The 23,463-nt window shown below is 40.7% G+C and overlaps 2 protein-coding genes across 5 annotated transcripts in view; both read right to left on the bottom strand.

Moving 5' to 3' along the window:
* crtc3 (CREB regulated transcription coactivator 3) overlaps positions 1-2,312 on the bottom strand; it is a 47,492-nt gene extending 45,180 nt beyond the window's left edge. For all 4 annotated transcript variants that reach the window (XM_041986365.1, XM_041986370.1, XM_041986373.1 and 1 more), the window contains exon 1: positions 1,096-2,312. In XM_041986365.1, coding sequence (XP_041842299.1) covers positions 1,096-1,227 — 132 coding nt within the window. In that variant the 5' untranslated portion in view covers positions 1,228-2,312. The remainder of the gene's footprint in view (positions 1-1,095) is intronic.
* Positions 2,313-5,092: 2,780 nt separating this feature from the next.
* Positions 5,093-23,463, bottom strand: part of iqgap1 (IQ motif containing GTPase activating protein 1) — a 54,138-nt gene continuing 35,767 nt past the window's right edge. The window contains exons 15-37 of the mRNA XM_041986357.1: positions 23,458-23,463; positions 18,708-18,798; positions 18,446-18,613; positions 14,555-14,697; positions 14,296-14,466; positions 14,125-14,208; positions 13,960-14,031; positions 13,542-13,611; positions 13,095-13,459; positions 12,786-12,949; positions 12,485-12,709; positions 10,978-11,118; positions 10,808-10,892; positions 9,960-10,192; positions 9,716-9,848; positions 9,526-9,628; positions 8,483-8,618; positions 8,297-8,384; positions 7,566-7,775; positions 7,299-7,465; positions 6,863-6,985; positions 6,593-6,701; positions 5,093-6,495 (exon numbers count right to left, since the gene is read on the bottom strand). The exon at positions 23,458-23,463 is cut by the window's right edge and continues 158 nt beyond it. Of these exons, the coding sequence (XP_041842291.1) occupies positions 6,382-6,495; positions 6,593-6,701; positions 6,863-6,985; positions 7,299-7,465; positions 7,566-7,775; positions 8,297-8,384; positions 8,483-8,618; positions 9,526-9,628; positions 9,716-9,848; positions 9,960-10,192; positions 10,808-10,892; positions 10,978-11,118; positions 12,485-12,709; positions 12,786-12,949; positions 13,095-13,459; positions 13,542-13,611; positions 13,960-14,031; positions 14,125-14,208; positions 14,296-14,466; positions 14,555-14,697; positions 18,446-18,613; positions 18,708-18,798; positions 23,458-23,463 (3,201 nt within the window). The 3' untranslated portion in view covers positions 5,093-6,381. The remainder of the gene's footprint in view (positions 6,496-6,592; positions 6,702-6,862; positions 6,986-7,298; positions 7,466-7,565; positions 7,776-8,296; positions 8,385-8,482; positions 8,619-9,525; positions 9,629-9,715; positions 9,849-9,959; positions 10,193-10,807; positions 10,893-10,977; positions 11,119-12,484; positions 12,710-12,785; positions 12,950-13,094; positions 13,460-13,541; positions 13,612-13,959; positions 14,032-14,124; positions 14,209-14,295; positions 14,467-14,554; positions 14,698-18,445; positions 18,614-18,707; positions 18,799-23,457) is intronic.

The raw sequence follows: 23,463 nt of genomic DNA, 5'->3' as shown, positions 1-23,463 counted from the left end.
TTTAGTGTAGCCTTGGGATGGGGGGCTTTCTAAACACTACACTATAAAACTAATAGTTTTAAATCTTAATTTTTCTGAATGATAAGGGTTAATGAAAATGATGGGTGGTTGGACAAAACACAAACAAGGCGAACTCTTGGACAGCTTTGGGACTTTTTGCCATTTCAAAGCCCGAACAATTAATATGTTTTAATGACTGCAGTGATTGCATGACTTGCGTTCATTTCACAGGTGGACTTAATGGACCAGATTTTATCAAAGTGCTTACAAGTTGCAAACAATAATGGACTAAGTTTTATGTCCTTTCATTTACATTAATAACAACAACAGGTATGTATTTGCTGAACTAAATATGACCCAAAAACATTAATTATTCATCTGCTTAAGATAAATAACGGACAGCTGGAAGGTGTGATTTATTAGGCCTGAGAATATGGACAATATTCTTTAAATAGCAAAAGTCACATATCTACAAAAGGGGACACCTGAGTGCCTACAATTCAAATACAAGCACTGTTACTAAGTGTATGAAGCTAATGTGCACTCTTTCCACAATATGTGGGATGTAGGACCTATGGGAAATTAATAGAATTTTATTAATATGATAGATTAAGAGGGTATAACATAATAATATGAAATATCACAACAGGCAACATTGCTTCTTTAACAACACAAAAGCAAAAATTTATCTGCAAATATTGAGAAGCCATTCCACAAATTCATGTGTCACTGCTCACTATAATTAAAAGACTTCAAAGACTTATGTCAAAACAAAAACAGCCAGATCTGCCATGATACAGTTACATGTAAGTCCACTGTTTATTAACAGCAAATAGCTCAACTTGTTTGTTACTTTTTTTGGTGAAAAAAAACTCAACGTCAAGTCTGCATAACATGGACTTGCAACAGTTAAATGAATGCATGCAGACAAAGACACAAAAAAGTGCTGGTTAAAAACCACAAATCTCAGCCAGCAGCAGCTACAGTCTGTCGGACAAGTGAGAGACAGCTCCCCCGCAGTCTTCTGCACTCAAGTGCAGCAAGTGCAAAAGACCAACAAAACATGACACAAAGCTGAACATAAAGACACGTTACCCTTGAAACGGTGAGATCTGTCATCAGCTGTTCAAAGGCCCGCGTCTCCTCTGCTTGCTTCTGGTTGTGAAGTGCGATCTTTTCGCTGAACTTCCTGGGGTTAGAGCCACCTGTGCCCGGGGAGCCGGACATTGTGCGGGCCGCAGTTTTACAACTACAGCTACTTGGAAACAGTAGAAGACGGTGCAGGAAGGAGGGGGTCTATCTTTCAAAGCCTCTCAGTGTATGTTGCAGCAAACCCATGAGAGCTTTACAAACACTTTGGCACATTGGTAGTGAACCAAAGTTATCTGAGTCAGTTTGACTGACTGCACTGTCAGAGCTGAGTTATGCTAACGCAGCTAAGCTAACGTTAAGCTCCCGTTAATAAAGTTGTCTAATTGTGAAAATACAGCAGGATAGATTAAGCCTAAGCGGATGTTTGAATTTGCGAATTAACTATAATAACTTTCTAGATGAGACACCTCACGGTTACAAGAAGTTAATAATGTATTTAACTACATATGAACACATTTCCATGAACCACTTGTTTGAATATGACGTTAACATAACGTTAGCTGTCATTGCTAACATAACATTGAGTAAAACGGAGAATAGCGGCAGCTAGCCAAGTTAGCTAAATTGTTGTGTGCATGGCATCTCGATAATTTTGACAAATGCACCTTATCCGCTTGTCGACACTCGTCCTCAGACAACATCTAACAGAGCTGTATTGAAAGAAATTTAAAAAGTTGGTAGCGTCGTTGGCTAAATATTGCTACAATTGTTAGCAACTGGTCGCTCGGTTAATTGTATTTCAACAAGTGTCCGCTGGTCATGCATTGACTTGACTAAATTTCCACTTTGTTACCCTAAAACTGGGAATAAGTAACCTCCAATTATTCACACGTGACGCAGAAACACAATCCACAATTCACGCAATTACTTAAGTTGATATCACAGTTCTTCACAACAGGGACGAGTCTTGTGTTAATCCACGGACAGCAGAGAGATCTCAGACAAACTCCAGCCCGACGACTCCATGAAGATAAACCAACAGCGCCGATATCAAAGCTTGTTCTTTTTGTCGCGGTCAGTTCAGAAGTTTTGTGAGAAGCTGCTGCTGATGTTTTCAGCTCATACGTCCTCGCTTGACAGAGCTAGTAACGGCAACTGAGACCCGCAAGCTTGTTATCCCCATACTGTTGCGAGAAAAACATTACCGCCTTAAACACCGGCAGTACCATTGGTGACCACATGGCGGCGACAGAGTTACGCCATTATCGTTGCTGAGGTTATCATGGACTTTACTGGTGACATCAATATGACCCATTTAAGTAGGTAAAATCAAATAAATATATGACATAGTATTACCCATTAAATGGAATGTGAAAATCAAACAACAGAACAAATCTCTCAGCTCAGAATTGTAGCGTCTGGTGCAAAATGAAGTTAGATAAGGCCCTTAGAGTAAAATAGTATTTGTCAGGAAGAGGAAAGTACACATGTAGAAAAAATAGCCCTTCATGTATTACCATGGCTGTAAGGATTACTTTTGTCTGAACTGAGCTGATTCAAACACAACAGAATAGCTTTTGTCAGTTCGCAAACCCACATAGTACTACAAACTGTGTAGTACTATGAGTCACTCTTACTTCTGTATTTTGCTTCCAAGCATCCAGACTTATAATCTTTTAAATTGGCATTGAGCAATAGTTTTTGAAGGTATTTTGGAGATTTTCTCTGGAAATAGGTTGGTTTTCCTCCCCTTGAGTACAGTCTTTGCCCCTGACCACTTTCAGATCAGTGTTAACACTTAACAAAGAATCATGCAGTCACTTTCTTTTAAAGGCATCAAACTCAACAGCTGAACTAGTGTTGTGTCTTTAAATGATATCTTTACAATAGGCTTCTCATAACAAAGTGTCCAAAGACACATAATTTGTTCCAATTTTTTAAGATGTGCATACTAAAGTCAATGATAAAACAGTATCTAAAAGTGATGTCCTTCAGAAATAGGAATAACTCCAGCAGAGACTTGAAAAAATACATCTGGACCTTCAGCTGATCCAGCCACTGTTGCCTGAAGCCTCTTTAAAAATGGAAGGGTGGCTGTCAAGAAGCTGTTTTTTGAAGGGAAACAAGGGAAAAGACTGAGGGATGCTACATGACACGAAGTGGACTGAAAATCAGTGGCAGCAGGTCTCATGGAGAGATGAATCCTCCCTAGAGCCTGGATCTTAAGATTATAGAAGCAATGTGGGATCATCTGGACAGAGAACAGAACACAAGGCAGAAACATCAAAAGAGGAGCTTTGAAAAGTCTTTCAAGAAGCCTGAAGTACTATTCCTGAAGACTAGTTAAAAATGACTAGAAAGCTTGTCAAGTTGTGTTGAAAAATTATGTTCTCAGACCAAATATTCACTTTCAAGCAAACTGTTGTTGCCTTGTAGAGGGGCTTTCTGCACTTCTGTGTATGGTAACAGGTTTCAATTAATTGCTGCACTTGCTTTCCATTTTCCTGGTAATATATACAAATAATGAACAGCTCAAGACTGAAGCACAGTACTGCCATACCAAAACTGCAAGTAATATTAAGTACATTCAGACTTACAAAAGTAAAAATATTTATCAGCTATGTGACCTGTTAACTAACATGTTTACTATTATAGCTACAACACTAAATAACTTCATTTAAAAACACAATTTCCAAAAAGTTGGGATACAAAAACATAAAGCACGGATTCACAAATTTCACTGATGCAGGATTCTAGCTGCTCTACACTCTTGGACCCTGGTTGCTGGATTTCTGCTTCCATGATGCTCCAGATGTTGTGTACTGGTGAAAGGTCTGGACTGCAGGCAGGCCAGTTCAGCAGCCGGACTTTTCTCCTGTGAAGCTGCTGTGATGGATGCAGGATGTGGTTCAGCACCGTCTTGCTGAAATCTGCAAGGTCTTCCCTGAAAGAGACGTCGTCTGGATGGGAGCAGATGTTGCTCTAAAACCTCCATGTACTTTTCAGCATTGATGGAGCTTCACAGATGTGGAAGCTGCCCACGCCATAGGCACTAATGCAGCCCCATCCCATCAGAGATGCAGCTTTTCACCTGTCCACTGATAACAAGCTGGATGCTCCCTCTCCTCTTTAGTCTGCAGGACACGCCGTCCATGCTTTCCAGAAAGAATTTAAAATTCAGATCCTTCAGACCACAGAACACTTTCCCATTTAGCCTCAGACCATTTTAAATGAGCTTAAGTTCAGAGAAGATAACAGTGTTTCTGGATCCTGAGCCCATTCAGTGATTTCCAGTAGAGAATCATGTCTGCTTTTAATGCAGTTCTGCTTGAGGACCACATGGTTACCAGCATCCGGTTTTAAACTCTGGCCTCGTCCTGTGTGCACAAAAACTTTTCCTGATTCTGAATCTTTTGATATGTAGAATCTACAGTGTAGGTTGTAGGGTCATCAAAGTCATAACTTCATTTTGATGAACATTTTATTTTAAAATTGTTCTACAATTCTTAAAAATAGTTTGTCTTAGATTGGTGAACCTCTGTCCATCTGCTCATTAGTTGAAGACAGACGTTACAGAGCTGTTGCCATTTAACCTGGTTTGTCAGTTGCTCCTACAGCTATTTTTTATTTGTATTACTTTTCCAGCCTTGACTTTTCTCAAATTTTTAATGTGTTGCAGCCATCAAATTCAAAATGAGCGATTATTTCCAAAATGGGAAAATGTCTGTTTCAACATCTGATGTGTTTTACTGGGAATAAAGTATGGCTTTATGACATTAACTGGGGTTGCAAAATGCGTCATAGTTGCTGACAGTTTAATCTATAGCTATGCAACACATTTCACAAGCAGAGCAAAGTTTAAGGTCAGGTCTCCGTCTCTAAAGCCACTGGCAGAGTATAAAGTCAAATGGAGACACTCAGGAAGGTTCCTCAAATCAAATGTCCATAAAGCACTGGAGAAACTGCTGCCTTCACACCCGGAAGTTAAGGAAAAACAAACTGCACTGAAAGGTTTTTATTCTGGAAAACAGGTACACTGAAGTACATGTAACTGACTGAATCAGAGCAAAGCTTTTCCCATCTCAGTTTTTATTTCCTTCTGGAGTAACTTGAGTAGATAATTTGAATCTATTATTGGATGGTGTAGAGTGACATCTGCTGGACCACCATCTGAATGTAATACTGCATATTCTCAAGCTCATTTACATGATCCATCTTAGGTTTTAATGAAGACTCATATAAAATATAAATAAGGGCAACTGTGTGAAAGTATTTTCAACAAAACAGAAAAATTCATTCATGTAAAACAATGTTTTACAGATTGTTTGATAGCTGATTTTCTATTGTGATAATAGTTCTAATTAAGTTATACAAGATAAACAGCCCGCAAGAGACAAAAAAATATTTAGATAAATGAGCACATGTTTCCAGTTTTATGTGCTAGAAGTAAAGGATGTTGCGTGTCTCCAGAAAAACACTGGAAACCAGAAGCAGAAATGCATTGTGGGTTAGTTCTAAGCAACAGGCCTGCAAGTCATGGTCATTCGGTCCAGTCAAAGACAAACTGGAGACATATGGGTAAAAGGCCAGATTATCACCCCAAAGAAAGACTGTTTAAAATAAGGGTTTGCCTTTAACAGCTCATTAAGAGCATGACAGATGTCATGTCTAAAGTCACTTCTGCATATTTCAGATGGGGCTGTTAGTAAAAAAAATACAAAGAGGGAGAATCATGTTCACAAATTAAATATATGAAAATATTCTTTACTGCAGTGTTTTCAAGTTATGAGGTTGAAACCACTGCATCAATGTTTTTTCTTGCTTCAGGGCAGACAGATTTGAGCTCTGGACTTCCAAAATACTGCAGCGATGGAGGAGATGTCTATCAGCACGTCATGAATCAGGTGAGCAGACAAACAAAACAGCATAGAAAGAAAAGAAATCACCATATCTTTACATAAAATGAGTTTTATAATTAATCAAAAGCTCATACACAAGATATTCATGGCATTTAAGCAAAAAATACAAACCTCTGAGCTAGCTGCAGCTACAACAGGACACAAGAAAAACTTGCACAAAGGATTGTTTCGTTAACAATTAAGCTCTGTAGGTGACTGCCCCTACTAAAAAATAATAATGATGCACATAAATTTGCATTGGCAGAGTTGAGAAGTGCAGAAGGGAATGTGTAAGAAGACTAGATGCTTCAGTTCGGGGCCATAAAGCAACCTTTAAATGGGTTTTGTGGTTTAATTTTTCAGTGTCTGTAGCCCTTTTCTCCTTTTTTATCTATTTCCCATAAAATTTCTTGTTGAGCAGGAAAATGAGCAGGTTGACATTGATGGTGGCCTTGTCAAAGAGCTTCATCACTGCCACGCCTTCATACTGCAGCTGGAGGAGATCCTGATGGACGAAAACAGATAGATGGGCAAAAAGAAATCAGCCTCTTTCCCTTAATGCATGAACTGCTGTAGAACACCTGTTAAAAAATATACAATACCTGATATTCCAACTGTAACGTCTCCAAGTGCACACCCATAAACTTGGCCTTCACATCAAACACACCAACTGTCTCTGACGGAGAGATCTCAAAAATAGCATTCTTGAATCTGCGATAAGAAGAGAGTCAACATGAGATCAATGCAGTACATAATCTGTTGATTTAAAACACATTCTTGGACAACATTTGTTGCCTGGAAATGTAAACTCTTACTATCAGGCGTGCATGAAAGAATAAACTGTATATGATGGTAGATGATGCAGAACTCACTGGCTGGGCTGCAGATCTTCTATCGAGATCAGAACGCCCTTCTCATGGAGCCGTGATGCCGTGTATTTCATTGAAACCTGTTTACTTTTCTTAGCCTTGCTGTCTCCTGGTTTCTTTGACAGCCTGAAAGGAGAAAGATGATATTTTAAAACACCCAAAAAACTTGAAGCATAAAGTTTTAAGATATATTACGTTTCTAACTTTAGGTTAACGTTAGGTTTCTGTCTGCTCTGTAAAAATTACTTCTACATGTCTCATTGTTAAAGAAATGCAACAGTCACACAACAAGATTGGTCTAAGATAAGCCAGAAATTTTGAGTAATAGCCTAAAAAAAGCACCAAGCCAAACGAACCTGTGATGACTGTGACAGGAAAAGTCCTGAGATGCACATAAAGATGAAAAATGTGAGGCGTTTAAGGAACAAAGGTCACTCACTTGCCCTTGCTGGCCAGGTTGTCCATGCAGGTCTTGATGTACTGATTGTAAGAATCAATCTGCACGTTGTAAAAATTGGTCTTTGAATTGAGGGCTGCGTTTGTCTGCTGGAGTTTCACCAGCTCGGCTTTCCTGCGCTGCCGATACCGTCGCTGATTTCTGATGTCCTACAGCGTGAGCACAGACACACACACACACTTAAACCACTGAAGTCATTATGCCTTTTAATGTGTAAGCTTATTTGCTTATTTTTAATGAGTTTCTTACCTTAGCAATGTCGTTGATTAGGTCCTGGTAGCGGTTCTCGGGGTGGACCTTTCCCAGCTCTGCCAGCCTCTGCAGGTTACTCTTGATCTTGTCCTTTTTCCCCTGTAGCGTCAGACTGTCATCCACCACCGGTTTGACCTGCTTCATCTTTTCTGGAGTCTTTGCATCTCTGATGGCCCTCCTCTGCATTGCACGCTGGTACTCTGCTTCCTGGTTATGGTTTCCGAAAAATTTAAGAAAATTTGGAAGTCAACTAAAAGTTCCACATTTGCATAATGCACAATAGCAACTTGCATGGGTCGAATAACTTTTTTTTTTTTTGTGGTACACGACTGAGCTGCTTGGATTTATAATTTAATTTGATCATTTAATGCAGACAAATACAAATGAAAAGCAGAAACACTGAAATAATTTTAATATAAAAGTTTGTTGCTTTTGTTGGAAAGAGGATGTGGAAAGTGCAACTCTGTTTGCACTTCATCACTTACAAGGTAAAGTTAGCATATGTCTTCCAGTATGTTTAAAAACACGAGTTCCTGTTTTGTGCCTGAAGGCAACGCAGTACATTTCCACTCAGATTAAAGCAGCCTGTGGACACGGTTTAATGCTGGACATCCTCTGCTGTTTGTTTGCAGTAAATATTTATAGTAAACATTACTGATGTTCAAAGCATAAACAGTTTGTCTGTTCTCTCTCTTTCTTTTGTTACAGCATCAGCAGTGCATTTAGACCTGTTCTGGGGTGGCTGTTGAATCCAGGATCTCAGTCAGAGTCTCTCCAGGCTGGAACCGAATCACATCCACAATGAGTCTCTTGGTGCTGGACAGATGCAACAGAAACAGAAAGATGTAAGAGATGAAGACATTTGTGAAGCAAAAATAGAATTACTGGATAGAGAGTCTACAGTGTGAACTCACTTGAGAAGGAGGGTCTTGGCATCCATTTCAACATTGGCCTCACCGGGGACATCAAACTTGTTTGTGAGTGTGAGTGAAACCTCGGTCTTCCCCATCAGCTCTTTGTTTGGGTCATCGGCAGGAAGAGGATTTTCACCTGAAGGTGACGAGTAAAAACAAATGATTTACCTAAGGCAGAGATTAACAGGGAATTTGGACATTTGGCATCAGAATTACTTTAAAGTGATGTGGTAAATGGTCTGTATTTATATAACCCTTCACTGTACCTGGAATGATACCCAAAGCACTTTACATCATACATCACATTCACCCATTCACACACATTCACACACTGATGGCGGAAGCTGCCATGCAGGGCGCTCAACCACGACCCATCAGGAGCAATTAGGAGTTCGGTGTCTTGGACACCTCGACATGAGCTCAACTTGGCTGAGGATCGAACCGGCAATCCTAAGACTATAAGACGACCGCTCTACCTTGCTAACCTACGCCGCCCCAAAAAGTGAAGTAATTTGAATAGAGCGTGTTGCAGCAGGGAAACAACTAATACCTGCAGGAAAATGGGCCTTGGGGACCTTCTGATAACATAAAGTAGGGATCTCCAACTCCAGTCCTCGTGAGCTACTGTCATGCAGGTGTGTTGTAGTAGGAGACATCTAAAACCTGCAGGAAGTAGCTCACGAGGACCGGAGTTGGAGACCCCTGACATACAGCAATCTCATTTATTCCATGTAGCTAAAATTTTGCTTCAGATTTTGCAAACAATCTGTGCAGCTGCTTGACAGTTCGACTGGTACAGCACCCAGTAATGGATTTTCAGGTAATTATTATTTCAGTACATGCAGCTGCTGCTCCTGAGTGTCAGAATGTTAAATTAAAACTTTTTTAAAACTTATGTCTTCTCAAAAAGTAATAAAACACCCACATTATTAAGAAGAAGCCAAATAAGCTTTATAAAAAGTCCACATTCTCACTCTGCTTGTGATTTTTTTAACCTGTTTAGGTCATGTGGAGCCTAACTGCCTTTCTCCACCTCCACTCACCAATAAGCGACTCCACAGTGGGGACCTCGCCCAGGTCCTCAAGCAGCTCGTGGATGGGGTCATTGTGCTCTGGGGCGATGGCGTCCTGATGGTCCAGCAGCAGCTATATGAGAAGCAACCAATCATTTTGTATTCATGCTATAGAGAGCAAAACTTTTCGGAGTAAGCGTATTTTAGTTTCTTAACTCACAGTGTGGGTATTAACAATCTCTCCGATGGAGATGTAAATGACAGGTTTGCTGACTGTGACCAGGTCTGAATACTGATCCACGTTGAACTTATCTTCAAGTGAGGGAACATCACAGGCTGCCAGGAAAAAACGCCTGAGGAAAAAAAAGAGAGATGAGATAAAGGTAGAAAATAGCTGGCATCTTTCTCAACTGATGTCATGTTACTTTGGTAAAGTTTCACTCAGATCTATGAACAAACCCGACCTGAACTTCTGGTAGGAGGCGCTGAGATATTCATTGATGGGATTGAGGTGGGCGTTGTCTCCCAGGAACATCTTATTGGAGGCAGCGTGCTGCAGCATCTTGGCGACGGAGCCCAGGTTTCGTCGCTGCTCGGTTGTTAGCTGACCGCCAGCAGAGACCTCGATAATGTCGAAAGCATCAGGTGCCACGATGGCAGGATTCATGTAGCGGTAATACAAAAGGTTCCCCACAATCTGCAAAAGTAAACGTCTTACTCACCAAAACAAATGGTGGTCAGAATATGTAGCAGCATTTTAAAGGCTTGCAGAGCATTTTTTAGGATTAAGACGAGAAGACTAGATTCTATGTGTATATATATATATATATATATATATATACCCTATTGAAGTCATATTCATTTATCATTTAATATAATATAAATTAATTTAATATAAGAAAAATAGCTTGTAGTTCTATTTTTATTGTCATTTTTTTTTTCCATTTCAGTAGCATTTAATTGAATCATGAGAAAATAGAGATGAAAAGGTTTAATAAATGTTACTGCAAATGGCAGAAATGTGTGAGAGTGCTGCATAAGCATGAGGGGGGGAAGAGGGGTGACAAGGCTCACCTTATGTCAGAAGAGACAAGGGGGGAACCTGAAAGTCGGAAAAAGACTGGAGCTGGTTGGAAACATGTAGAGAAAAGAGCAACAGCAAGAAAAGGAAAAAAGGAAAGATGTGTAACAAATAACAGACTGCATCACTAGGAGGAAGATGAGAGTTAAAAACTGTTAAATGAAAAATGCCAGTAAAGAGAAGCAAAGGCACAATGGCCCATGAAACAGACAACAAACTAAAGATGCCGACCTTGAGCAGCTCATCCTCTGTAGCATCGGGAAACTTCTCATGGAGTGTATCCTTCAGCACCTTGGAGATGAACCGCATCCCGTACCTGAGACAAAAGCAACGTGAAAATGGTGAAGATAGTAGAGGTTTTACTGCGAGGAAAGATGTGACGCTAGAAATGTGTAGCATACGGAATTGTTTCCACTGAGACGATGATTGCAGACAGGAATTTGTCAGTGATGGTCTTCATGTTCTTGATGGAGGCCTCCAGTCTCGTCCTCACCTCCTCGTGAGCCATGGCCTGCTCTGGAGTGACGTCATAAGGAAGCTTACTGTCCACAAGAGAGCAAGAAGAAGACGAAGAGCAATGAGAGATCATCACAGCTCATCAATGATAACAGCGCCTTGAGATTAGGAAAAAACGAAGGCAAAAAGTTTAAAAAACTACCAATAAGGACATGACAAAACACTTTCTGAGCTTGTGACAGAGAAAAATGGGGAGCGTCAGGAAGAAGTGGAGAAATTAGTGAATCTATCGGGTCATAATGTTTCTAACCACTAAAAACCAAAATCTGGTTTGTTTGTTGTGAATCTGTCTTAATGTCTAAACTAGAAACTGGAGTGACACTAAAAGAGCCGTTTGGGAGCTGGCTCTTCTAAGAGAGCCGAACCAAAAGAGGTGAATCTTTAAAAAAGAGCCAGATTATTGTTTAGATTTATGGTGCTAGTTTGTCCCTCTTTCCTAACCTCTCCAGACCCAAATGGTCAAGGCAAATGGTCACCCTTCCTGGTTCTGGTTCTCTAGAGGTTTTTCAGTCCTCCGTTTTTCCTCTCCGTTGTTACCAGCCATCCAGTGCAGGATGGGGATATAATCAGAGACGAGCTACAATGCGATGGCTACCTTATTGAGGCCATTTTTTAACGAACTGTCATTACATGAACACATTTATTATTAATGAGATTAATTGGGTTTATATAATGTGACTGATTTAATTAGATAATTTTGTTGTTTTGATGGTTCACTGACATTGCCCTGCAGCATCCTAAGGCTGAAAAATTACACCTTACAACTTTTTTTTCCAAGCCAGAGGCACCACATTACAGCTGCAAATTGTTTTTAGAATCAAAATCTGAATTATTTGTCATTATGTATACATAACAAAAACTGGTGCAGACAAACATTCTAATTTAAAAAAAGAAAACAACTCCGCAAAATCAAGTGTAGTATTGACATACAGATTGTATTTAGGACATAAAGGTACAGTATAATAAATTAAGAAAGGATGTAATGATGTAAGACCTCCATCATACTGAATAAAAGTTTAAAACACAAGCTGCACAAATCTAAAAGATAATATAAAAACCACAAACAATGTCATAAAAAACTTTTACCACAAATTTATGGCACCACATGATGCCAGCAACTGGCTATCAACACACTGGGCATTTAGATCATGCACTATGTCTGATTCAGCAAAGAAATTTAAGACAACATTATCAGATAATGCAAGTGAAAGAAAGAGAGAAAGTGTCAGAGCAAAAGGTAAGACAAGAGTCGACATCGGACTGACTTGTACTGTCTGAAGAAAGTTCAGAGCAGAGACAAGATGCAAAACAGACGCTGAATTAGCCGTTGTTTGGAGGGCGCAAAAGTTTAGTCCCACTACTGAATTCATGACATTCTCATCTTCAGCTCACCTGGCCTCTCCAGTCTGTGTCTCCATCTGGTTCACCCAGCTCTTGTAGATGTCCACCGGGTCGGTCTTGATGTTTAGCGTTTTGTCGTCCATGATCTCCTTGACAACCGGCGCCAGAATCTGCCTCAGGGCATTCTGTCCCCGAGCACCTCTGTGGAAACTCACCACCATCTTGATTACTGTGGGGTTTCCCGTGACAATCTCCTTCATCTGGTCGACTTTTGACCTGCAGACAGTTGGTAAGGCAACATTTAGGCGTCATCACATTTACAACTGCAGCCATGAGTTAAGAGGTTTCTCACTTGATCTCCTCCTGCAGGGCGGTTTTAAAGAGCTTGAGAAGCAGGTACTCCTCTCTCTGGTTTGAGGCGTAGTTGTACAGGGTGAAGATTACGGAGTCCATAAACTTTGTGGATTTATTTTGTGGCATCTGGAAGATCAGCTTGGCAAGGTATGTCGGGTTGGTCTAAAAGGAGGCAGATAATCAATGAAATATCATCAGATGCAGCCATCTTTATCATTCTACTCTTCATTTATAGGAATATGGCTTAAAACAAAACCTAAGACCTGTTTTCAGGGTCAGATTGATCAAAGAACACAGGTGTTGTTACCTGTAACAGGTAAAAGAGATACTGGTAGGCTTCCAGCTTGATCCTCTTCTCCTTGCTGAGAGCCTTCAGACCCCCCCTCTGCTTGTTCATCATCATCATGTTGGACAGCTGGCTCTTATTCTTCTTGGTCAGCTTCTTGCTGTGGGACACCACCTCCTGCAGCGTGATCTTGTTCTTCACCAGCAGGCCGATCTTGATATCCATCAGGTTCAGGTCGTTCTCCAGCTGCTGGTTGGAGCGGATGTTAGTGACGACTTCTTCGCGGAGCCGCATCAGCTCCAGCTCCTCCTGGAAGTCCTGGTCGCTGTGGTCCAGCAGGTGGACGAACTTCCTCACCACCGCCATCGGTGGATTGTTGGCGTTGACTGTGGAAAGGATGTGGAAATGTCACATGACCAAAAAAATCTGACTAAAAGCTTGTTTGCTGGTGATGCAGGGCGCACTTACTCAGTGTCTTGTAGTCATCTCTTGCCTTGTTGGCTCTGATGAAAGCCTGAATCTTCACCACATCATTGATCTGCAGTAGAAAAGATTAATCACTTGGGCTGATCGATAGTCCTCATTACAAACAGCACCAAAGGAATCCACCATGAGTCAGAGAGGAAACGACTCCTCATACATCAAAGTGCTAAATGAGCCATCTGCCAGGACCCCGCGAGCGACTTCCAGCCAACATGTCAGGGGAAATTTCCGTCTTGCAACATGATTTAACGTTTTCATTACACAATGATCCATTTGTTTACTTTTAATGTTAATTTTTGTGACAGAAAATGTGATAATGCTGCCTCCTGGTTGTTTGGGATTACCCAAAAATTCAATTTGCAGCTAATTCAACTTGTCAAAGTTTTATTGAAACAAGGCTCACATGATCTTGGAAGTACTTCAGGCGATCCTTATATTTCTTACGGGCTTGATGCATTCGCACCATGGACTGGATCTGTGAGAGGCAAAAACAAACCCCACAGTCTTTATTGCAAGTTTGCTGTTGGTTATATATATATACACTATTTTAACTGTTTCATAATTTTACCTTAACAGCTTCCTTGCTGTGATCTTTCAGGTACTGCTTTCGCTCCTTGTATTTCTGCCTCTGTTTGTAGCCTTTCCAGTGGGCCTGATGAAGAAAACAAAAGAGATGAAAAAATAAAGTTTCTATCAATGTATAATCTCATGACGAGGAGTGTAAACACAACTATCTTACCTGTATGCTTGTAACAGCTGGGTCTTGGGATTTCAGGAAGTTCATCCGCTCCTTTAGGCCATTCCTCACCAGGTATCCCCGGCAACGAGCTTGTAGCTTGGTGATTAGAGTCTCATTGGCCAGCCACAGCTGCTCTCGATTGTATGCTGTGGTTACCCCAGAAACCACTCCCTGGCAGGGAAAATAAAACAGATAGTTAAATGTGGTTTTATGAAGCCATGAAACTGAAGAAACGCCCATGAGGAGGGGAGATGCCCACCTGGATGTCCTCCTTGTTAAGCTGGGTGCTGTTTTGCAAGAAATCCACTGGCTCCACCCACGTGCCCTCTTTGGTCTGCAGGTTGTAGTAGTAGTTGTGTCCTCCCTTCACCCAGTGTTGCACCCACTCACTGCCATTATCACCTTGACAGACAAAATGGGTCAACATAAGCAAGTTACAGTTTTTAAGGATTACTTTTAACTCAGGACTGAGCTCATTCTGTGAAAATTTGATCAGTTTCAACACCAGACTGGAGCAAAATGTGTATCTCATAAGTGATCTGTTGGATTTAGAAGCAGATTACACCAGCTTTCCCACAGGGGGACCAAGCAAAACAAATTTAATACTAAAGTAAGTAACAGGATACAATGCTGATAGAGTAATTAGGAAGGTAGCTTCATTCTCATGAGATTAATGCAATCAGAATTAAAACAGTCTTTGATTTATCCGCCTGTGTCCAAAACAAAAGCTCAGCCCGATTAATACCTGTAACTTCAGGTGGGCTTTCTGTGTATCGACAATCAACAATGGAGGTTGAAATTTGTTAACTGACTCTCCTTAGGACACTTCTTCAATCTGATTGGTTAAAGCGGCCTCATGCATCATCCCGATGCAACATCTAATCATCTGTAGGTCAAGCAGTGGGTGAGTTTGGCACCCCCAGAGAGCGAGGCCCACACAGGTCAAGTGTTGGAGCGGCTCTTATCTCTCCTGTAGCTCAGTGGTTCTCAAACTGGAGGTCACAAGATAATTTCAGGGGGATAATTACAAAAAAAACATATATAGCCTTCATTTATCAAACAAATTGGGGATTTTTACCATGGCTGTCAAAATTAAACCATAAATGAAGTGATAGATATTTGAAATATGCACCTTAATCTTTTAACACATTAGCAACAAAGTTAATACACATCCCATATTAAAAATCTGAATTTAACATTCAACACGAGAGAGAAGTGAAACTGGGGACATGTAGGTGCCTTGCCATGGGATGAACCACCAAAACCCACTTTATCCTCCTTATTTATAAAGATTCTGACAGTTTTCCAGCCTTAAATTTAGCGGATGACTCCAAGATGTCTCATTTGATACATCACACAATTAATTACTAAATCATCGTGCGACAGTCACAAACGCCAACGTATGTTATCTTGAGGGTCATAGCTCAAAAAGTTTGAGAACAAATGCTGTAGTTGACTTGTTTTTTTTTCTTAACACATGGACTCTACCATTTCCAGCAGGAATGGAAAGTTTTTAACCTTTTTTGCAACATGTTTTGATAGAATTCAATAGAAATAAATTCCCCCAAGTTCACAATGAATGTGTTAACAAATCTGCAGTATTTTAATATTCCACATCTGTCACCAGCAGTTCTTGTTGGAAACAAAGCTAGCTTCAAGAATCCGAAAGTGTACTCAAATGTAAATGATGATTCTGCATGATTACACCGCCAGCACGTGTTAGCAATGTACTAAGAAGCAGGAATTTGCATGTGATTTGAACAGTGTAAAAGCTGGCACTACCACCACGTCCTGCTAGTTCACTGCAAAGATGGCCCATCTAAACAAGTCTTACAAGCTTATATTCAGCCAAAAAGTCTTTTTGATCTTCTTCGAGAGTGATATACTCTGCTAGAGCAGAATGTGTGAGATTATTAATCATGTTTAGAGAGAGTATGTATTTTATTCGTCGTTACTAAAGCTCAAAATGAGTCATTTTACATACATATCAAGTGAAGTCATCTCACTGAGATACTGTTTGAGATCACACACCAAATTGTTTGCACCAAATTTTAACTGTAAAAACTTGATTCATTATACGTCCTTCATTAAATAAAACAACCACAACTACTCTGTCAAATCTCAAAACAAAGAGCAAGCAAACACGAATTTAAGGACTGGTAGTGCAAACACACTTCACCCACGCCCAGTAACTGTTTCACAACTTGTTTTCAGATGTCTCTCACTTGAATAAAGTCTAGATATTTTTCTTATTGCAGAAAATCTTACTAAGTGTAATTATCATACTGCAGTGGTTGATTATTTAATCTAATTATAGTCAGAATCTTCTCAATATAAGTTTACTTTTGAAGGTGTTTACTGGTTAAAGGTGGCCACCTCAGCCATATGGTAGATACAAAGCAACATCACTGTCTTGATTCCAGGGAAACAATCCGGTCTTAAAGGTCCCATATTATACACTTTATTCCCAATCTGAGACCATTCATTAATATCTAAATGAAATATTTCCGCCATGGTATGGACAAATCGACCCTCAGTTTGAGTGCAGCGGCTTCTCTTCACCTCCCTCTTTTTAGCAGCTTCAGAAATGTGCCGTTTATGGTGGGCGGAACCCTGGTGGAGCAGCTCAGCTGTTGGCTCCGCCCATCGCATCGCCCGTCATGAGGTGATTGACAGGTTAGGCCTTAGCGGTTACTAGACGCTGATTACAGCGTAGTGAAGGATAAACAAACGCCGGAACACCGGAACCCATTCCTGAAGAAGTTCGAGCAAGAAGACTAACAGTACTGCTCTTACCTCTCCAGCTGTGTCACGGACAGTTGGTATTGAACCTGGCTTCAGCTTCAAACGGTTGGCGAAGCCTGCTTTCCATGCACCCATGTTGTGGAAACAGTCCTCTTTGAAATGCTGGCCACAGACATGCAAAACCTTTGGAAGTTTTCCGGGTACATTTCCTCCAAAAATAAAATTAATCCACTCAGTCCTCGTGGGTTCAGTGGATGGAAGTAAAAAAACGTTTTCGTGTTCATTTATGCAGCCACAAACAGAACAGTGCTTCTGTCGCTTAGCCATGTCCGCTAACGAGGGTTGCCGAAGAGGGAAAAACACTGGGCGCTAGGTGATTTTTAGAGGGCGGGCTTTGAGAGCCGGTAGACGGGTCCATCGCTCTGTGGGGAGTGGTTATTGTCCCTTATGACGTCATAACGTACACGCTTTCAAACAAGCTCATTTCAGCGCTTACTTCCCTAGAGGTGGAGCAGGGGGGAGAGAGAGCGCCTGAAAGAGTTTCACACTTACGGGTCTCCTACACATGCGGGGGGACCAGTATGACTGTTCCAAAACCATTAAAAAGTGAATTTTGCATAATATGGGACCTTTAATAGGCGAGTAAAGTCAGTAAATAAGCTGAACATGTTTCATGTCAGCTTTTACTTCACCTAGCTAACACAGTAGCGTTGGTTTTTTATCAAAGACTGATGAGATAAACCTCAATCCTCCCAACAGCCTGACGCTAAGTTTGTGATGTTTTCTTCTCCAGTATCACTCCTCATTCCCTTTGACATTTAAAAGGACAAAATCAAGATTCAAAATTAACATTTGATGATTTTCGGAGTCAGATTAGTTGATAAAAGCTGTTTATGGGTTGGTGGTGATGTCTTACAGAAGCTTGACAAGGCTGCAACTTAATAAAATAAACAAGGAATTGCCCAAGAAGTTGGAAACTACTAAAGCTTATTCTCTTCTAACTTTTTGTGGGTGACCTGTTTGTCTCTTTCTGCTCTTTAGGTTCCTCAATTTCAGCTCCTTCTTGTAAGTTCATGGACAGAAGAAGAGACTGTAAAAGCGCTTTTGATTGATCTGAAGATTTCTGGAGGCTAAGTTTTGGGTGGTGCATGGGATTATCTGTAGCTGTACCTGTGAAGGTTTGGCTAAAAGCCTGCCTGTTGAGGCTTGAAGCGATTAACCAGTCTGTTGATGCTGAAGCTCATCATGTTTGTTCTGGAAATGCGGCTCTTACATTTTAGTTTAAATGAGCCCTCATGGCTCAGCTGGCACCTTTAATTCGTTCGGTTCTGTCAAGGTTTGTCAAATACGCTGCATATAAAAATGACTCCCCTTTTTTTAGCTTCACATTTAATTTTCTACTCACCTTCTTTCTCTTTGTCATCCTTAATCTTGGCGAGATCGTCTTGATAAGTCTGTGCACACTCCGAGGTGACACCGTACAGTCCAGCTGCAGGATTTCGCAGAGCAGCCAGAGTCTGAGCCGCATCTCCAGCCACCACGGCATCGTTGATGGTCTGAATGGACTGGGAGACTGCAGATACAAACACAAACACATCAGCTTTTGGCCCACTTTTAACATAGAGAAGTTTTGCCAAGAAAAGTGTACCACAAGTGTGTGTTCTTACACTGCAAGGCCTCCCTTGTGTCTTGGTTAGCCCTAATAATAGCATCCTGGATCTCATCCAACCACAGCACAGCCGAGGGGTCCTGCGTCTCCTGGATGAACACAAGAAATGTGCTTGAAAATAGTGGACAAACACACACAAATAAACTCCACAGGCACACGAACTTAGCAAAAAGCAGCAACTAAATAAATGAGTCTGTAAAATCTGCTTCACAGAAACAGATTATTTTGGTAATATAACTGTTAGACCCTTACGTCTGCAACCTCAACAGAACCAGCCCGATTCCTCCGAGGTGGTAATTCTATCAGGAGAACTCGGAGTTTCAGCAGCTCTTTAAACATGTTAGAGCCACTACAAGTTCCCATCACAAACTTTAATGAATGAACTACCCAGTCCACACCTAACCACCTTCGCAGTCAAACGAAAGCCTGGAAAAAATACTTATGTGGTTATAACATGAGCTCTGAGAGACAAAACACTTAGATGTATCCAACAGTACTTAAACGGGTCACTCAGATACAGAAAAGATGGAGCTTTTTATATCAGAAATAGCTCTCTTATTTTTGAAAGTACTCAATAAAAAGGGATAACACATTGAAAACGGAGCTATATGTGGTTATATTACTACAAGACCGTGGAATTGTTGATGATGAATCACTATCTAATCAAACAGTAAGGCCAATAAAGGTTTACACCCTTAGTAGATATGCTAAGTAAGTCGTGTGTGTACAAATAAAATGCATGCATAATACACTACGAATACTTTTGGTAGGCAAGTTGAGAAAGAAGGCCCACGTTTACTTTGTGTGCATATTGATCCCAAGTTTATTCTGTGATGTCCTTCATATTAAACCTTAAGCGTCATCAATGCTTTTATAAAAAATGTTTTGATAATCACTTCAAACTACTGAATTCCTATTTGATGTCTTGCTTTGTCATGTTATGTAAGACTAGAACTTTAAAGCATCGAATAAGAGCAACAAGTCATTTGGTTTTCACCAGGGCTGAAATTTGACCGTAAAATCAACATCAGACTTTGAACTCGTTTGGTTAAATATGTCTGTTGTTGTACTGTAAACACACCCAGTATTCAAATTCCAGTCTGCAAAGGCTGAATTATACTGGGATCTATTTTCTGCATTCTGTGTTGACATTTCTAATCTGTGAATAAAAAAGTCTTTGACTACAAAAGATCAGTCAGGAAACTGTTGGCTATGGAAGTATAAAAGCAACACAGGCTAATGTGGGACATGTGGATGATGTATAAATATCTAGATAATGAATATCACATATCTAATATCAGGGTTATAATTTCTACTTCTGTCTGGTGAACAAAAATACCTATAATTTATGGAAAAAAAAATATATCCAAAGGTATTCTAATGATGTTAGCCAGCGTGCAAATAAAGCAGTGGATCTGCAGCTGCTGAAAACATACAGCCAGTAAATTTAAAGAGCAGAAAAATGCAGCACATACCACAAAGTGACCCCAAGAAATGTCACCGACAGGAATGCTGAGCCTGTTAAGTGTTTCAGTATGTCATCTTTTTTCTATCTTTGTCAGATCACTCACAAAACACCACACAGACACCAGTTTGTCTTGAATTGCAGTGGTGCAAACGTGCTCCAGATGGCGCTCTCCATCTCTGAATGAAGTTAGTTTCAGCTGGTTGCTACTTGTTGCAGCTCGTCAGGCTGCCGCCACCCCTTCGTATATCCCGCCCCTTCGTGCTATCCTGCAGGGTAGATCAAAGGATGTGTGCATGTGTGGAAGAAGTGGGGTGGTTAGACTGTTACCTGATCTTGACAAAGTGTTATGGAATAGGAGGTGGAGGGGTGCTTTGGCAGCCAACATCTTCAGCATACACAGGGAACCAAACAAGCTTTTAGAGTAAACAAAATCCCACCTGGGTGAGAGCTGATTTGTGTTTGAGTGTCTGCGTCTTGCTGCTGTAATTGGTATTTGTGGGTGAGTCGCTGCAGCTGGGAGGAGGGGGAGGAGGAGGAGGCGCAGGACAGGGTGTGGTGTCAGAGTGGGCAGGGGGACTGGAGGAGGACCAGTGCAGAGTTTTAGGTTGTTAGACATTATGAGCACATCGTGGAAATAGAGGAAGTGAAAGCTGAAGCGTTTCAGTAACTGCATGTTAATGCAGTTTAACGACCTAAACTTTTCCTCTGTAACTCATTCTACGTCCTTACAAACTGTGGGATCACTCATATTTCCTAAAAAAACAAAACCCAAAACAATGTGTACAGTCCCAGTTGTTACAGCTACAAAGACTAGTGATAACCATCTGAAGAGAAACAGTAGACAATATTCAGCTTGTTAGTCAGTGGAGTCTGGGCAGGACTTCCGGCTGTTTATCTAGGCACAGCCCACAATCTGCCAACTTCTGTCTGACTGTCTTTCTGCCTAACTGTTCTAATACAGCACAGTTAACAAGACTACATCATGAAGTCTGTCAATATCTGAAAAACAAGAACTCCAGCTTCTTCCCCCAACTCTGACCTCAATTCAACCTCAAAATACCATCTTACAGTTTAACTACAGTGCTGTGCAGAAACTTTGAGTCACTCCTCCACCATGAAAAGAGGAAAAAGGTGCAGCAATTTATTTAAAAAAATGTGCAAACATCAATAAATTAAACAGTATATAAGGCAAAAAACAGTTTTGACATCTGTGAAAGTGAATATGTGGTATGAGCAACTTTATTTCTTATTTCTTTGGATGCTTGCTGTCCAGATGATCCCACACTGTTCAGGTCAAGGCTGTGGGGAGGATTCATCCCTCCACCTGACCTGTTGCCACTGATTTTCTGCCCAGTTCTTGTGATATTTGGCATACATCAGCCTTTTCTCTCCTTTTCAGTTCCTTAAGAATGGCTTTTTGACAACCACTCTTCCATGGACACCATTAATGACGAGGCTTTAGCCAAGAGTAGATGGATCATCTAAGATATTTGCTGGATATTTGCATCTGCTGTATAGTTTTTTTGGCCAGACCTTTTTTTCCAAAGTGTAGGCATAACATTGGTTTAACCTTTGCATTAAGTGTTGAATGATTCATAGGTCTGTGTTAAGGACCTCAAATAATAATTCTCCTAAAAATGGTCCAAAAGTAGAAAGACAGAACTGAAAGGGAGAGAAGAAGCAGCCAACAGAAGAACTATCGCAAAAGACCACAAAAAAAGTCTGTCAAAACAAAGAAATTTGGGGCAGCTCATGAATATTACACCGTATTCTACATCTCAGCCCCCTTGGAGACAATAAAAGCCTGATGGTCCCTCTCCCTCAGCTTAGGAATACCTCATCTGCATCCAGCATTTGAAACCTAACAGGAAGCTTGCTGCCCTAATTGCTTCCTCTCTCTTCAGCTCATCACCTCAATCAGCCTCCGTTCACCAGCCAACAACCAGCGGATCAGAGGATGGCGCATGTGCCCGTGGCTCTTTAATACTGTGGTCAGCTTTCTGCCCTTTTATGGAAATGAAGGACTGGAGCCCTGCTTGTTATTTCCTATGCCTGTGAAATCAGCAGGAAAAATAGCTCACTTTTTTCCTAGCCTTTTGTTGTAACCATTTGGAGATATTCATATGTAACTGGCAGTGCTGACATTGAAAACAGTGTGGGCAGCAGCCATAAATTTAGGCTAAACTTGATAAGACTGATGTTTTATTTGTTTTAACATGGGACAAAAACAGATTTGGAGCTAAAACTGATTAAGTGAGCTACAGTGTTCAGACAATGAGACTGAATATTTAAGTGTATCTAACCTCCAGATTAGTCATGAGTATTTTTACCTCCTCTTTAAGTGAACCATGACCTCCAGCTCAGCCTCTACTTCTCTGACAAAATAGCGGCCCAAATAAGGTGCTCTGCCTTTGACAACATATGCAAATGTGCTGCACATACAAATGCAGCTAAAAACCACACTCATCCACTCGCGATAACAGGCAAATGAGTCAGTCACATGAAGTGCTCTCGAGAAAGACGGCGTCTCTGTTCAGTCTGAGTTCAAGAGATGAAACCAAAGAGAAAAAAGCAGCAGGCCTCAGAACACAGACAAACCTACACATCCCAAACAGATACACGACAGGAAGTGAGTGAGAGGGAGATGATGATCACACCATGACATCAGCGTCTGCTCGAGGCAAAGATCTCACACAAGTCTGAGTCACATGGAGCCATCTGCAACTTCTCCTTAAGCTTTTTGGACACATATTCACACCAATAATCTGTCCAGATACACAGCTCATAAAGCATGATGTCTAAATATGCAAGGTCCTGTCATCAGAATGTCTGGTAAAAAGTAAATTAGCCATAATGTCATCCAATGCCAGTAAACTGAAAAACGTTTGTAAAAGCTGCTAATATAATATGATTTTCCATGTCAGCAGGATATACTGTTTAGTTCTGTGAAATTATGTGAAGCACCCAAGATTCTGCACCTCACACAGCTGCTTATTTTTCCCACTTGCAACTTCTTTAAAGTAACACTAATTCATTTCACTAGAAGTTCTTCTTCTTTATTAGACATGAAGTCAAATAAAGTTCTAACTTTTAAAAGTTTAAGTTGCAGTAAAAATACCCAGCTGCCATCTGGGTGTAACTGTAGTTAGACTCTGTTTGCATGAGCTGTTTGCATAATGCTCACTGGAACACTAGATGCACACAAATGCAGTAATCCTCAACCAAAGCTGATGATAACCTGAACTTCTACGTCCTACATCTGCTGCGAGATAAATCTTACATGGGC

The sequence above is a fragment of the Melanotaenia boesemani genome, chromosome 1 (genome assembly GCF_017639745.1).
Source record: "Melanotaenia boesemani isolate fMelBoe1 chromosome 1, fMelBoe1.pri, whole genome shotgun sequence".
Classification (NCBI taxonomy): Eukaryota; Metazoa; Chordata; class Actinopteri; order Atheriniformes; family Melanotaeniidae; genus Melanotaenia; species Melanotaenia boesemani.
Note: the sequence above shows the minus strand (reverse complement) of the source record. Positions and strands in the feature narration are given on the sequence as shown.